At 30.2% G+C, this 16,835-nt stretch overlaps 1 protein-coding gene across 2 annotated transcripts in view; it reads left to right on the top strand.

The window, feature by feature from the left end:
• Positions 1-16,835, top strand: part of LOC107436844 (cGMP-inhibited 3',5'-cyclic phosphodiesterase 3A) — a 286,371-nt gene that overhangs the window by 240,950 nt on the left and 28,586 nt on the right. For both annotated transcript variants that reach the window (XM_071178926.1, XM_016048661.3), the window contains exon 9: positions 13,137-13,315. In XM_071178926.1, coding sequence (XP_071035027.1) covers positions 13,137-13,315 — 179 coding nt within the window. The remainder of the gene's footprint in view (positions 1-13,136; positions 13,316-16,835) is intronic.

Genomic DNA, 16,835 nt, shown 5'->3' with positions numbered 1-16,835 from the left:
ATTGCTTTGAAATTTCCTATGCATGAATGTTTTAAACAGATATGGCTGGAATGATGCCGACTGGGGACGTATAGTTTTTAGCGACGAATCCCGCTTCCAACTATGTCCTGACGATCATCGAAGACGTGTTTGGAGACGCACACGGCAGAGTTGGGGATCCTGCCTTCACTATTGCACGCCACACCGGCCCTCAACAAGGCATTATGATCTGGGGTGCCATTTCCTTTGACAGCCGGACTCCTTTGGTCGTCATCGGAGGTACACTTACTGCACAGCGGTACGTCGACGACATCCTAAGACCTGTTTTGCTACCGTTCCTTTTGCAGCACCCAGGGCTGGTTTTTCAGCAGGACTATGCCAGACCACATACGGCACGTGTTTCTATGAACTATCTGTATGCTTGTCAAACTCTTCCTTGTCCTGCCAGATCACCAGATCTCTCTCCCATCGAGCATGTCTGGGATATGATGGGAAGGCGATTGCATCTGGCACGAAATGCTGATAACCTCGTTCGACAATTGAATCGAATTTGGCAGGAAATACCGCAAGAGACCATCCGGGAGCTTTATCGGTCTATGCCACTCCGTGTGGCAGCATGTATCCAGGCTAAAGGCGGGTCAACACCTTATTAAACTTGTTACTGTAACTCTGCAATAAATTATTCAATTGCTCTGAAACTTTAATCATTTACTATTCTGTACATTGTCTTCCAATCCATTAATTTTCGTTTCAATCGGACAACTCCTTCTTGGTGCGTCGATTTTTTTTTTTGCTATAGAGTGTATTTGAGAACAAATACTCTGTGCTTTAAGCTTATTGTGGATAAACATAAACATTAAATGTCATGATGTTATGAAGATAATATGTTGGGAAGATAATTAGAAAGATAACACTGTGGAACAAATTTTTTGTTGCATTTATACGAATACTTAATATTGTCTAATACGGGTGTGGGAATTTCAGATCTGAAATTATCATTTCTCCTAAAAATGCACTTTTTAATGACATTTTTAGTCTGTTTTTTACCGAAATATACAAATTAAGAAAAGTTGTATATAACATGGAATCGCAGAAATGTTAAAACGTATATGTAAGATAGTTAGGAAACATCATCAGGATTAAAATTGCTTAGGAACCCATGCTCGAAAATGTCGTCATACACGGGACGTTTCTCTAATATGAGCTGCTCAGAAGCACGCAAAGAAGTAACTCGTTGCGGGGAAATGTCCCTAGTGGCTTATGATGACATTTCTAATCATGGTTTCATGTACAGTTTTAATACTGATGATACATCCTAACTCCTCTAAAAGTATGTCTCAAAATTCATGTGGTCCCCTATTATATATAGCATTTGTAAGCTTGCACAGTTTGACAAAAAATAGTCAAAAATGTAATTTAAAATAAAAATTGTGGCTTGGGAAAAGAAACCGGTTTCAGATTCGAAATCAGCAATACGAAAGCATCTAAGACCAGTTAAGAAATTTCATGCAACAGGAAACAAAAAAAAATGGTTGTTGTCAAGCTTGGTGGTTGGCAGCAACAAAAAATAGTTGTTGAGCTGCACAATGACGCAAAGAAGTGCCATGATGTCATGAAAATAAATGAAAAGATAATATGTCATAAAAATATATGAAGAAATATCATGAAGTTAATGAAAATATAACATATCCTGAAAATGCATGGAAGCGTGTCAGGAAATTAAATAGAAAGATAATATGCAATGCATTGCATATGTATGAGGCAGTGTAATAAAGATAAATGAAAAGATGTTAGAAAGTGTGGAGATATGGCAAATTATCTCCACACTTTTTATTGTTACATAAGCTGCTCCTCTTCAATTTAATGGTTCAGGACATCATAATAATTAGCCTTATTTCCATATTGTCTAAAAGAGCATTTTATAAGACATTTTTGTTCTAGTTGTAGTCTATTTACGTCGCACTAGAGCTGTAAAATGGGCTATTGCGACGATATGGGAAACATCCTCGAGGATGATCCGAAGACATGACATCGCAATTTTGATATCCTCTTCAGAGAGATTGCATCCACCCCACTTCAGTAGGCCGGTAATCTGTGCAAAATCGATCAGTTTGTGGTAGAACAGTTTAGCAAGGACCAATACCGCACACCCTCGGTATTGGATTCAAGTGGTAACCCACCCGCACATTGAACACAGCCAGTGATGTTTGACATCGGTGATATTTTGGAAACCACGTCTTAACGATCAGTCCACTGCGGAACCGTTTTTGTTTGAAAGCATCGAGATTAGTAATAATATGTTCCTGTGTTATCTGGGGTAAATTCCAGTTTCGTGCTGTTATCTAGGGTAAATTCCAGTTTCGTGCTGTTATCTAGGGTAAATTCCAAAAACATGTAAAATACCTATTTGTAAACAATACTAAGAGACAACTAGAGGCAAAAATGTCACGTTTGAATAATGTGTGGCTTATAACTACCTTAACTCAAGATTATCAATTGCTTATTAAGCTTATAACAAAAAGCTATATTTTAATATTTTGTAATAGGTTAAATATTGTCTATGCTATTATATCCCATTTTAATGTGTTACTTGATCATATGAATCAAACAGTAAATGAATAAACCTTTCGTTGCCAATTAATTAAGAAAAAAATATCTCCTCAGAAAGCACCTGTCAGATAAATTATTTTATCGTATAAGGAATAAAACACAAATCATATGTATTTATCACGTTTAAATAGCCATGCCAGATTCATAATGCGTGATAAAATCAATAAATAACTCATTCTTTTTCTGACTTCTTCTAGCTTGGATAGGTCCTCCAATAATCAATTCTGTGTTATTTCCTACTAGGATAAATCTTCTGACATTGATCATCTTCTCGGAAAGTGCACAACACTCTCTAAGGTTCTTAGGTCAACAACATTAGTCCATACTCCCCGAGGAAACAGGGCACCTTTGATTCATGCCCGGTTTAAGGTTTAGACTGACGAGATATTTATCAACACAAATATTTTGAAGCCATCTTAAAGATATTTGGTTTATGGCAAGACTGTCACAGTGAATAAACTCTCCGGTGATAAATTATTGTGAGAAGATTTTCTTCACATCTAAATATAAATTGGTTATTAAGTAAATACATAAATATTCGTAGCTAAGAAAATATTTCATCCTAAATATTTCATTAATACTTCAAAAGACAAAATATTTGTCACTTCCATGAATTATTCAGGGTGTTCTATAATCACCGCCGTTAATATACTATTTTAGATTCTTCAAAAAGCGTACTCTACTCCCCAAGGAAACAAGGCACCATTGATTCATGATGCCCGGTTTAAGGTTTAGACTGACGAGATATTTATCAGCACAAATATTTTGAAGCCATCTTAAAGATATTTGGCTTATGGCAGGACTGTTACAGTGAATAAACTCTCCGGTGATAAATTATTGAAATAATATTTTCTTCGCCACTAAATATTACTGGGTGATCAAGTAAACACATAAATATTCATAGCTAAGAAAATATTTATCCTAAATATTTAATCAATACTTCAAAATAGAAAATATTTGTAATTTCAATGCATTATTCAGGGTGCTCCGTAATCACCGCCGTTAATATGCTTTTTTAGATTCTTCAAAACGCGTACTCTAATTCCTGAGGAAACAGGGAACCTTTGATTCATGATGCTCGGTTTAAGGTTTAGACTTGCGAGATATATCAGCATAAATATTTTGAAGCTATCATAAAGATGTTTTCTTTTTAATAACATGACTGTCAAAGTGAATAAAAGTTCCCGTGATAAACGATTGAACGAAGATTTTCTTCGCAATCAAATATTGCTGGGTTGTCAAGTAAGCACGTAAATATTCGTAGCTAAGGAAACTTTTTATCCTAAATGTTTGACTAATTTTTCCAGAGACCAATTATTCCATATTGTGATAATTTTTTTTTTTACTATACACGATGTTTTGTAATCACCGCCGTTAATATGCATTTTCAGAATATTCAAAAACGGACACATTGAGAATCGCAAAGTAATAATTAATATTAGTCAGTCTGCTATCAAAGTTTAACTTTTTGCGAAACAGCAAATTTCGATTGCAAATTTTAGTCAGGCAACACATTAACAAATGCGGTCTCAGTCGAAGAGACGTAGGGGAGAGTGGGGTCAATTGTAACATTTTTACCTTATTTTATTTTAAACGCTATTATATTAGTTATTAACTATTTTTGACAGTCGTGCACTTGTTACAATTGTCCCCACTTAGGGGGGTCAGTTGTAACATCTCATAAATTCAACTAAAACATAGTTAATTATACATATTCTCAGAGTTGTGATATATTTTCTTATTGATCAAAATAGTAGTGATATTTTAGGAGTAAAAATAATAATGAGCAGAGGCCTAAAGGGTTAAACTTTTAACTTTAAGGGGTTAAAAATTTTAATTTATGCTGTGAAAGGTGACAACTAAAATAATACACATGCAACATAATATAAATGATATAGGAAACTATTGGTGGTTCTTAAAGAGTTAAGTAATGGTTTGTAAACATAAGATTATTTATTTTCAGCTGTTACAATCGTCCCTTTACTTATTGTTACAATTGTCCCCAAGACGCCATTTCAGCTTCATTTGTTAAAAACAATGCTAGTTAATTAGCAAAACTAATCTTTTTTTTTTTGAAATGTTAATTAAAGTGTCCACTTACATATTCGGTTACTAATTTTTATTTGTTTAAACAAAATTACTTTGTTACAATATAATATTCTAATACCAAAAAAAGTACTTGCGTGGCGTGAAAATATCTTTTGTGATGTAACTCTTTCAAAAGTACATAAAAATGGTTGCCATCAGGGGTGTACATGTAGATTTATTAAATACACCTTGTGCGCCACCTAGGAACCAAATCTAGATCCCGACACTCGAAAGTTTTGCTCTGTTACAATTGTACCCTGTTACAATTGACCCCACTCTCCCCTACTTTATTTCCTTATTGCTTAAAAATTAATGGTAGCTACAAATTGATGAACGTTTAGAAGCAAGTAGTGTTTCTTATTTCTAGTGGTTTGTAACACATTTGGAATGTGTATTGCCTGACTGGAAACACTATGACGGGAAAGTCAACTTAACCCTACTAAGGAAAGTGGAAATAAAAGCATAAAGATCTATTTGAATGCAAAAAGAAACAAAGAGATGTTCAGATACAGTTATTAGAAATACTAAGTTGCAACGGACAATCTAGAAAATTTTAATGCGTTTTGGGTTCAAAATATACATTTTAAGAAGGTTGAAGATCAAGTCATTAAACTTTTAAAAATAATTTTAATAATCGGAAAACTATGTGTATGTAAAAAATTATATTAAGTGAGTAGAAATTAGGTTTGCCAATAATTTTATAGTATGTTTTAAGCTTTAGGTTAACCGCATCTTAAAGACCCGACGCTGTAAGAAATTCTAGATCAGATTACGGTAAAATGTACCGGCCTTTAGGGTGCCAGTACTTATTACCTTAAAATCCATTTTTACTGGAACATAATACGAACAAAGAAAAGTCTGATATACCGTCATTTTCACAACAAAAATTACCGTAATCGTTCCAATTAAATAAATATTACTGTAAGAAATTGTGATACAGTAATTTACGGGGAAAATGTATTTTACGGTAAAATAAATTTAACGAATGATGCACCCAAAGTGCCGGTACTTTATATAGTAATTTGATCTAGAATGTTTTAAAGTGTAAAAATTTTTCATTTTAGACAAGTCTGCAGTATTATAATTCTTTGTTTATCTTAGAATTGTAGGAAGCAGCATAAAAGGAGTGTCATTTTTCAATCGATGTTTAACACCAATTAAAATGATTTTAAAATCTTCGTTTCAACCTTTACCAAGTCATCCGCATTAACTTTTAAAACTGAACTATTGTCTTCGACTAATGTTGTCACTCCGTTAACGGAGCGTATGATTAGTAAAACTGAAAGGATTTGATGCTACCCTGTTTGAAATTTTAAACCGTATTGGATCATTATATAGCCTAAATTTGCTTCACCTTTAATATGATGCTAAGTTAAAGCCCTACTGTTGTTGTACAAAAAAAAATGACCACCCTTAAAATCCTTTGATCTAATGGTCAGATCTCCACGTTTTAAAACGCGATAATCACGATTCGAGCGGTGACCTCAAATATCTAATTAATAAATGTAGGTGATATTTTAAGCCGCGAAATCAGACACAAAAGAGTACTTTCCCTAAATAAACATAAATTTTTTTTCAGCGGATTCGAATTTCTGATCTTTAAAGTATAGGGGGTAATCTTTATCTGAAATATATTGTTTCAGTAGGTTGGTCAGAAGAGCGGTCCAAAGTTTAGACCCCTCAATGTTAATTTGACTTTTTGCGTGTTTCGCCATAATCTCGGGAACGTTTTAAGCAAATTGAAAAAAATTTGTAGACAGTCATAAAATTCGTGCATTCAGAGATATTTCTATGAAAAAAAAATAACTTTTAGTATACATTTATTATTTTATTTAATAATAATCGATAAACGTTTGAATTGTAAGGTATACAGTTTCTTACTTCCTTTAAGAGAATGCGGCAAATTAAACTGCTTGGTAAAAATTTGTCAAATAGCTTCTGATAAATGGACTTTAAAAATACGACTTTTTTTCTAAACCAAAATATTGGGACCATATTTCCCTAATTGCGGCTCCCTCTTATATTTTGGCTGTCAGACATCCAAATCAGTCGGAAAAAAGTTATGTTTATTCAGAGAAAACGTTTTTGTATCTGATTTTGTAACTTAAAATATCATCTGCATTAATTAATAAGCATATTTAAGTCACCCCTTCGAAATCATTAAGATTGAGTCCTAGAACGTAAAGATCCAATCATTAGGATCAAAATATATTCTGGATGATCCGTCTATTTTCTGCGCACTTAAGTCACCCCTTCGAATCATTAAGATTGAGTCCTAGAACGTAAAGATCCAATCATTAGGATCAAAATATATTCTGGATGATCCGTCTATTTTCTGCGCACCGTAATTCTGAGAAATCACTACATATCAACTTGAATAGAAATATTATTTTATTTGAATACTTGTGAAGATTGCACCATTATGTGGTTCCTTTTATCGATATTATGAATAAACATTTGGACCCATTCTTCCGACAGTGAGAAATAGATGATATCATTTGCGCTCGACTAAAACATTCCTATTTATTTGCCCATATCTCATGATTACAGTAATCTCAGAGTTCAAGTGGAGCTATTTAAAGCAATCTCAATCAATGTACATGGAAGAAAAAAAATTCCATTATAGTTAGTTACATTTTATCACGATTTTTCGATCAGCTAATAAAAATAGAACAGAACAATTGCTATTAGCTCTTAAATCGTAAGTAAAAAGAAATGTGGATACGGTAGTGAAGGGGGTCGGGCAGATCTAAATTAAATCTTTTCTTCCTGAGCAACTGAATGGCCGGTCCTCGTCTCAAGACTCTTGTTTGTGGGCCAATAAGGAAATCATCCGTTACCTAGGTAACGCGACTCTACAGGTGCCCGGGTAAAGAGATGAGCGATGGCAGGGATGGAAGTCGGGTACCTCTTTTCAATAGTAAAGTTATCTCTTTCGCCAGGGCAAAATCGATCGTTAAAAGAAAATTTTTACCTAAGCCCGCATTAAACTTTTCTGTCGCTGTCCTAAGCTTGCAATTGTCTTACTACGTTAATCCGTACAGAGGAATTTTTCCTTTTTTTCCTCGAATATAAGGGAACAAATCTCTGAGGAGTGGTAGAAATTGAATTTTGAAGGGGATGAGAGACAGGGTGATTTAATGGCAGCTTTAGTTTCTGCTCTTTCTTTTCGTCGAACATAATAACATTTGTCTAGGCTCTAAAATTAGGTAATGTCCCTGGAGTATAGAAATGATGGTTTAGACGTTTAAGTCCATTACCATAGGGCAAAAGTAGATTCATTGTATCAAGTTTGCTCTTGTTTTACTTTTAGTTCATGTTTTCACCTGTTAGAGATAAAAATGAAGGTGGAAAAAGAAATTTTTAACGAAAATATTTTATCAATTTTTTTTACGGTAGCTATAAAATAAATAGCCGTATTTTTTATTTCCTTTAACAAAACCTTTTTTTCTGCTCAAATTAGAATAAACTATAACATTATGTATGATAAAAGTTGGTAAAAATGGTAAAGTTTGGTAATTTGGTCATGATATCTTAGTGCAATGGCATAGAAAAATTTATTCGCCTAAATTTACTTTTTTGTTTTGAATTTAATACTAAATGTTTGGTAAAAAGCATTGTAATTTTGAAAACCAGAATTTAAAGTGAACCATTACCATGTGAGCCGAAAAATTGCCAGATGAGTGGTTTAAAAACAGTATATTTTAGTTTTATCAACCAGATTTCTTTTCGTCAACCATAATAACATTTGCCAGGTTCTAAAATTAGGTAATGTCCCTGGAGTATAGAAATGATGGTTTAGACGTTTAATTCCATTACCATAGGGCAAAAGTAGATTCATTGTATCAAGTTTTCTCTTGTTTTACTTTTAGTTCAGCTGTTAGAGATGAAAATGACGGTGGAAAAAAAATTTATCAAATATATTTTACGACGTTTCTTAAGGTAGCTATAAAATAAATAGCGGTATTTTTTATTTCCTTTAACCAACCTTTTTTCCGCTCAAATTAAGTTTCTCATTTATTTCAGTTATTTTACATTTTGTTATTAAAAGGTGGAAGTAATAATAATGTAAATATTTTTGTATTATTATATGTTTGTAGCTAACAGAATATATTGTTTTCTCTAAGTAAATTTTTATAGATCATAAGATGGTGAATATGAAATTTTAATTCAATTATGGAAGCGAATATTATGAAATTTTCAGCTTCTTTGTAGCAAACTTTTTCCAAAGTGTGTATGGCTCAGACTGAGAAAAAAAGTGTAGTCAAAATTACCAGAATATGTCAAATCTTACCGTTTTTTTTTAGATCTATGGGAACACTAAAAAGATCGGTAATTTTCACCGAAGTGCTCGAGTAATGATCTTGGTAAAATTAACTATAACATTTTATAATATATGATAAAATTTGGTAAAAATCGTAAAGTATGGTAATTTTATCATGATATCTTAGAGCAATGGCATAAAAAATTTATTCGGTTAAATTTACTTTTTTGTTATGAATTTTTTACTAAATATTTGGTAAAAAGCATTATAATTTTGAGAACCAGAATTTAAGGTAAACCATTACCATATGAGCGGAAAAATTGCCAAATGAGTAGTTCAAAAACCGTANAGATAGCCATGTAAAGTCACTGAAGATGAACTGTTTTTTTTTTTTTTTCAAATAAAAATTTCATTATTATACTGAAATTTTACCAAACTATTTTTCTCTGTGTACTATTATCTTTAATTTGGTATTAAAATTAACATTAATTAATATGCTTTATAAATAAACTCTTCATGAAATTTTTTTAAAAAAAAAAAATTTTATACTATTTTATTAAAATTTTAACTCTCATGTTTCATACGGAATTTTGTGTTCCCGGTATCTTAATATAAAATGACAACATAATAAATTGATAAAACTTAATTTCAGAGATATACCAAGCTTTGACCAATGGAACTACTTTGGTTCTATGAAAAAAAAAGTATAAAAAAATATTGTAAAATATTGTTTATTTTTCATACCAATGAAAAATTGTTGGTGTAAATTTATCAAACTCATGCATTTATGATATTTTAAATATTGCAAGCACAATCTAGCTTATTTTTTTCATTTCAAGCTTAAATTTTTTTTCCACCAAAGAGAAAAAGAAGTTGTTTAATATTAAAAGCGAAGTTTATCGAAGTATTTGATTTAAAAAATCAGTTGTCATTTTAATAAGACAAAATATATTTGATTTTTCTTGTATTTTTCTTTAATAACACAAAATATATTTAATTTTTCTTTAATTTTTCTTGTACTTGCTCTTGATTAGGGAATGTTTTTGTACTGTATGTATTTTCTAATTCATTGAAACATACTTCTGTATTTATTGTAGCTTAATTAAAAAATCATAGCATAATATTTTATTTTTAAATATTTTTAAATTCACTGTTCTCTTAAACCAACTTTTCTGTTGAACAGCGTTGTAAAGAAGAACTTGTCATTTAATGTACAAATTTTAAAGTGGACGTTTATCAACTTTTTCGTATAACTTTATCAGTAACAAGCTTATGAGATAGATTTAATTAAATATGAAGAAACACTAGTGAAGGAAGTTGTAATGTTATAATAATGTAAATTAAAACTTCCTGATTCTAATTCTACAAATTATTAAAAATATTCAGATTTTTCGTTTTTTTTTTATATTTAAGTGCCAATCAATCAAATCAATTAAGCTTACAAACTGCAGTCCAAATTTAAAAACTAATTTGTTTTCTTATCAAGAACCTACACAAAATCCATAATTTTTTAAAAGAAATTGATTTCCTGTCAGAAGTCGCAAATTTTTACTTTTTTACTCTAATGCTGAATGATAGCTCCTTTGCTCTCAATTATTTCTTTTTTCTGAAACATTGAAAAACTTAAATTGGCACATGGAATGTTAATGATATTTCTGGTAAAAAAAACATCATTATAGTTAATAAATTTAAAATATATGATATTTAAACCATTCATTAGGTAATTTTTCCATTCATATGGTAACAGTTTTCTGGAAATTCTGATATTTAAAATTATAGCTATTATTACCATACTTTTAGAAAAAAAAAATCCTGAACTGAAAGAGAAATCTTATAGAATAAATGGTTTTCAGGCCACGCTCCAAGGTATCATAATAAAATTACCAAATTTAATCACATTTACCATATTTATCACAGATTATGAAACGATATTTTATTTTCAATTTTATCAAAATCATTTCTAAAGCTCTGTGGTAAAAATTAAACGTTTTAGTGTTTCCATGGAGACTGAAAAACGGTAATTTTTACCATATTCTGGTTGTTTTGACCGTACACTTTGTTTCGGTGCAGTTCTACTTTGAGTAGGAAATTTAATTAAATTTAATGCCAATATGCTAATATGTATGAACATTGAAACTTGCCCATTAGAAAGTGATTAAAATGTTTAAAAATAATTCCTTGAAGTCAACCCAGAGAAATTATTGTTAACTTCAAGTTTCATTTGCATATAATAAGAAAAAAATGCATTTCATCTATACTGAGAATGAAAAATTTACTACAAATCTAGCTTTGAAATAACTAAGCAGCAGGAGTTGAGCTAAAGAAAATGGAATTTTCAATATAAATCTTCCTGGAAAAAAAATAGAACATTATACAAAAGAAACAAAAGTTTCCAATATTTCTTTCTTCAGAATAAGATAAAATGAATAAAAATATAAATGTTCACCGAAAGAAGAAACATCATATAAGTTTTTTTATGTTTCTTGAAATTTATCTTTTAACATGGAGTTACTTATTGATACAACCTTTGGATTTATTTTGGTACTTCTTTTCTCTGCTTTTTACTTTTTGATGTAAAAAAAGAGAGAGAACACATTATTTTTTTTTCAGAAAGGTCAATATAGAAAAGTTTTTACTTCTGTTTGCTTTATTTTAGAAAACTCGTGTATGATACATGGATGTATTGAACTTTATTTGTCGCCATAAGACGTAAAAATGATGCCTTTCCTATTACAGTGGGGTCTTCTTATCAAGAAGCTATTTTTAGCATCTTGACGTCACTTTGTAACATTACCTTATTGTGTGACGTCAATTTGAATATTCTTTGCTATGGCGTAATTAAAATAAATTTAAATTGATACAAGTTGATAAATTTAAACTGAAAAAGTGAATAAAATATTTTTGCAGAAAGAAAATTTTGCTTAGTTTGAGGTGATGCTGAAATAAATTCATTGCATGACTTTATATTAAGTCATAATTGAATTGAATTAACAAGACAGTTATTTTTGTATATAACACCCTGGATTTTCATATATACTTTACTTTTTAATTATATATANCCTCCGATATACTATTTAAGTGTAAAAAGTTTTAAAGCTATATTGGCCCAGCCTTATAAATATATCTGGCAATTTAACTTTCCGAAGTATTATATCTAACGGTAGATAATAACCAGGTAGAGTATCAATTCGACTATGAAGTTGAATCACCTTTCGATTTATACGATGTTCGAAATCAAAAAATAATTTTCGAAAAGTAAGAGCAAATATAGAAAACAATCATAAAATAATTTGAAAAAAAAAAATAAAGTTACCTTTCAGTAAGTAAAACTGCATGGTGAAAACTGGAATTTGAATTGACAGTTTTAATCCGTTTATGATTAAGGTGAAAAACAGAGAAAAACGTTTTATGAAAAACTGCTTTAAGCAGTCAAATTGTCTGTAAAAAATGGGAATTTTTTCCATGGCACAGGTAACGATTTAAAGCAGTTTTTAAAGGGTTTTTTTTTCACTAAAAATATTGTTTTCTGCAGAACTTACAGTTATTTTTTACAGTGTATATGTAACCGTTAAAATGTATAATTCAGTTATTTCATAGAATAGCTACGTATTTCATGAAATAACTAGACAATTGAGTAAAAGTATACAATAGATGAAAAATTTTATACTTCACCTAGTTATTCTTTCAACTAATTATGAAATGACTAGTTACTTTCTATGAAATAATTGATGATAAACCGCTAAAGTGAAAAATAAACACTTTCAAAGTTATTTCAGAAATTAATTATCATAAATAGTTAAAATAGTTCTAAAATACATTTTGTATGTATTGCGGATTATTAATTGAAATATATATGCATGAAAATATTTGTAAATAATCCAAAATGTAAAACGCTAAAATAAATACACCGTCGAAATTCTATGTTTAAAAGCAACGGATGCAATGATGCGTACACACGTTGCTACAAAGCTGCTACAGGCGATTCAAAACTGACTAAAAGCAGCGAGAACAGGTTAAAATAACTTTCGAGTACCAGATTTTCAGAAGGTATTCTATAGAATACTTAGTTAAATCTTAGAATTCAATAATTTTATTTACTTTAACTGACAAAATACCTAGTTATTCTATGAAATAACGGATTTCACACTTTAACGGTAACATATGTATAAAAAAAATTTTTGTTTTTTTTTTTTAGATTCCACTAGCTCTCCTCCAGTTCATAGGCCAAGTTTTGCCGCGGATGTTACGTATGGTGTGATGGGTGCCAATTACCCAGCGCTCGAATTGATGGCTCTATACGCAGCAGCTGCTATGCACGATTATGATCATCCTGGAAGGACGAATGCATTCTTAGTTGCTACATACGCACCACAAGTGAGTCTTTCATTCTACTTTATCTGAAATTAAATTAGTCAAATAATGCATTTCGTTGAGATAATTTAGAAAGAAAAAATACTCACTTAAAGTTCAAACATTTTAAGATGTCTAACACTGAACAAAAGTTAAAATTAAGATGTTAATACCATATTAAATCCTAATTTGATTAATAAAAAATGACATTTTTATTATATGAAAAATATACAATAATGTTAAAAATTTTCATAAAACACGTCACGAATACAGCATACAATTTCTTTATTATTATTATTATTAATTTATGAATAATGATCATTATTATTTATTTATTTGTTTTATTGACTCCATTAATAAACGGAAGTAAAGGTTTCACATCGTTAATAAATAAACTAAATGTCTTCATACCTGTATAATTTTTGAATTTTTTGAAATTTTTTAATTGAATAACTTCAAAAATTAAAATTAAAATTTTATCCATTTTGCTTAGTATTACTTTTAATTATGTTTAGTCGTATCATGTAGAAACAATAGCAAAAAATTCTCGTAATGAACTTTTTAGATTTTTTTATATGAATTGTTCCAATTTTATAAATTAAATTAAGATAATTGTAAGAGCTATTATATTTTAGATTTTGTTCAGAACATCGTTTAATGGAATGTATGTAAAAAAGGATCAAAATTGTAAACTTAGCTTTTTTGTCACCACTACTTGGAAATAATTCAAAGGCTTATGTGATATGCCCCTTTGTTATTCGGTTGAGCCTTTTAAAAAATTGGCAAAATTAGCCGAAAATCTGCCAATCTTAGTAGTTCTCTACCGTTTTTTAAAATATTCCATTGAATCCGGAGCAGTTGGCATCTTTGTCCTTGCACTCCGAAACTAAAATTCCAATTTGAAATTTTTTCAGAAACTATTTGTATCTATTAAAAAAGAGAGGTTTAAAATCTAATTATTGCTGAAGTTCTTTCCTGTAGTTATCAATAAATTAACAAGAACATTAAGCAAAATTTTAGGAATTATTATGCACTAAGCTCAAAAATATTTTAGTTAGCCGGAACTTTATAAACGTGCCCTTTTTGAATTTTCACTCACTACTCATAAATGACTCGACCGATTCAGTTAATTTTTTGTATTTTTCATTTGTTCACGATACGAAAATTTTTATTATTTACAGTTATTACAACTATTATAATAGCTTTAGATATGAAAAAGTACGCAAATTAAAATAGTGGTGAAAATTGGGCCAATGTCACTCAAATTTATTTTCCCCTTACCTTTTTTGTAGTACCTTAGTATGGTGCCAGATTCACCGATCTGCTATGTGTAAGTTAAGCCGATTATCAATTGTAAGATTACCTAAGGTACTGATTATCTGCAGTGGACAATGAAAAAAGTTGACTACTAAAAGTTGACTACTAAAATTTGATGTAGTGATCAGAATTTTATACACTAGGGCACAATCTAAATCTTTCGAAGACCTAATTTTAACTATGACAATTAATTAGTGCAGACGATATCTTAAGTTGGGAAATCAGACGCAAAAACCTTACTTCCTCTAAGCATGGATTGAAGGATGGATTTGGATTCTTTACGGTGAACTAGGATATTTTACCTGCAAAATATATTGAGTAGCCACAATGTAGAAAGTAATTCCGAATACTTTTGGCAAGAGAGGGGTCGAAAGTTAGGGTCCCTTAAAGTTACTTTCGCCATTTTCAGGAAATCGTATCTTTTAGTATCTATATCTCTTCAAATTTTGGATTTCGTTATTTAAAATTACACAGATCAAATGTCTATAAAAGTCAGTATACCTTACAGTTGTATTTTTCTTATACTATTAATGAATTTAACAGTCGAAAATTATATTTAGCTATGAAAATAATTTTTACATAGAATTATTCTTTGAATAAACGAGTCTTATAATCATCTTCAAAACTTTTTGGTTTTAATTACTTCCGGATACATGGATTAGATTGGTTACAAATACGTGAAAATCCTATCATCAAATTAAAACTATTAAGATGTTTGTCTTTCAATCTTTTTGCGCACTGGACATCAAATTTAGCAAGTTTAATTTTGGCTGTAATGGAACAATCAATGCTTAATGTTCCAAATAATTTTTATACAATTGATAACAAAAAATATGAATTCACTGAAAAGATTTAAAAACTATACATAATATAATAAACACACACTTAAATTCGTGTACACTAAAACCTTAATTCTTAATAAAACAAAAATAATGCCTAAAACATTTTTAAAAAAAGTGAAATCTGCTTTTTAAGTCATAGTTGTATAAATAAGATTGTAATTTAATTGTATAATACTTGTATAATAATGTTATATACATTAAGACCACGTTTCATTTCTTGTGATACTCTTTTACAATTATTTTTATCTTAAGATTTCATCTAAAAATGGTTTCAATTTCAACCCATCTGCAGTCTTAAAATATTTTTTTTAATGGCGGGCACTTGGGGATTGTCCCATTGGCCACAGGAATGCCAGAACTGCTACTCTTTTCTCATTACCCAGGGCGCACCTGGAGCAGCGTCGCCCACGTAACACAACCACAATTATACCTTCTTTAATATTTCATGCTCTTCAAAGTATTTCAATTTCTCAACTGGTTTTTTTTTTTTTGTTGTTGCTTGAAATGACTCATAAGTAATTGTAAAAGTAATTCCACTAGCATTTAATCACAGTAAAGTTTTTCACATCTATCACAGCTTATTTGAGAGTATTTATTTTTAAAATTTGATCACAATGTCTTAAATACAACTTTTACATCAAATGCTAGAGCAAAAGTCCAATTTCACCACAAAAATTTAAAAAAAAAATACGATTTGTATGAACTTCCATAATTTTTCTTTTCCATTTCCAATTTCCATGGAACTCACTCAAAGAGTATAAATATAGACTATAAGAGATACGTTGTTCATTCCTATGAACCTCCGATATACTATGTCTATAGAATATCATATTCCGTTATTCGAATTCTTGCATTCGGATGAGCATCCTTACCCAGAATTCCTCTGGAAATGAGGGATGGTGAGAGGCAGATGAAATTGGACAGACTTAGTTATTACAGGTATGTGCTTTGGGATTTCTTTCAATGCCACCCACGATAGAAAATGTGATTTTAAAAAGAAGGTTATGAAATTCAAAGTGCGGAACTTTCACTGCTGTTTATTTTACTTTTCGGAATTCTATTCATGTCGCTTTTAGAGCATTTTTTCCTTGTGTTAACATAGTATATATTGATTCCAGACGAATTACATTGAATTCCACAAACGTGAAGTTCAGTTTTCCAGCAAGTAATTTTTGTGTTTTTTTTTCCTTTCAGCCATATTTAATTTTTCTCTTATATAAGCATTTCATCATACAATTTCCTGTCTATAATTTGAAGTTTTGGGAATTTTCTTTGCAATCCACCTCCATATTCTTTTTTGATTTTAGAGAAAATATTTTTGTTGCTATTAATTTTCTAAAAGGGTAAATTTGTTTTTGTCATTAGATTTATTATAAATATGTATA

This window comes from Parasteatoda tepidariorum, chromosome 3 (genome assembly GCF_043381705.1).
Source record: "Parasteatoda tepidariorum isolate YZ-2023 chromosome 3, CAS_Ptep_4.0, whole genome shotgun sequence".
Taxonomy (NCBI): Eukaryota; Metazoa; Arthropoda; class Arachnida; order Araneae; family Theridiidae; genus Parasteatoda; species Parasteatoda tepidariorum.
The sequence above is the reverse complement of the archived record's forward strand: the minus strand, read 5'-3'. Positions and strand labels throughout refer to the sequence as shown.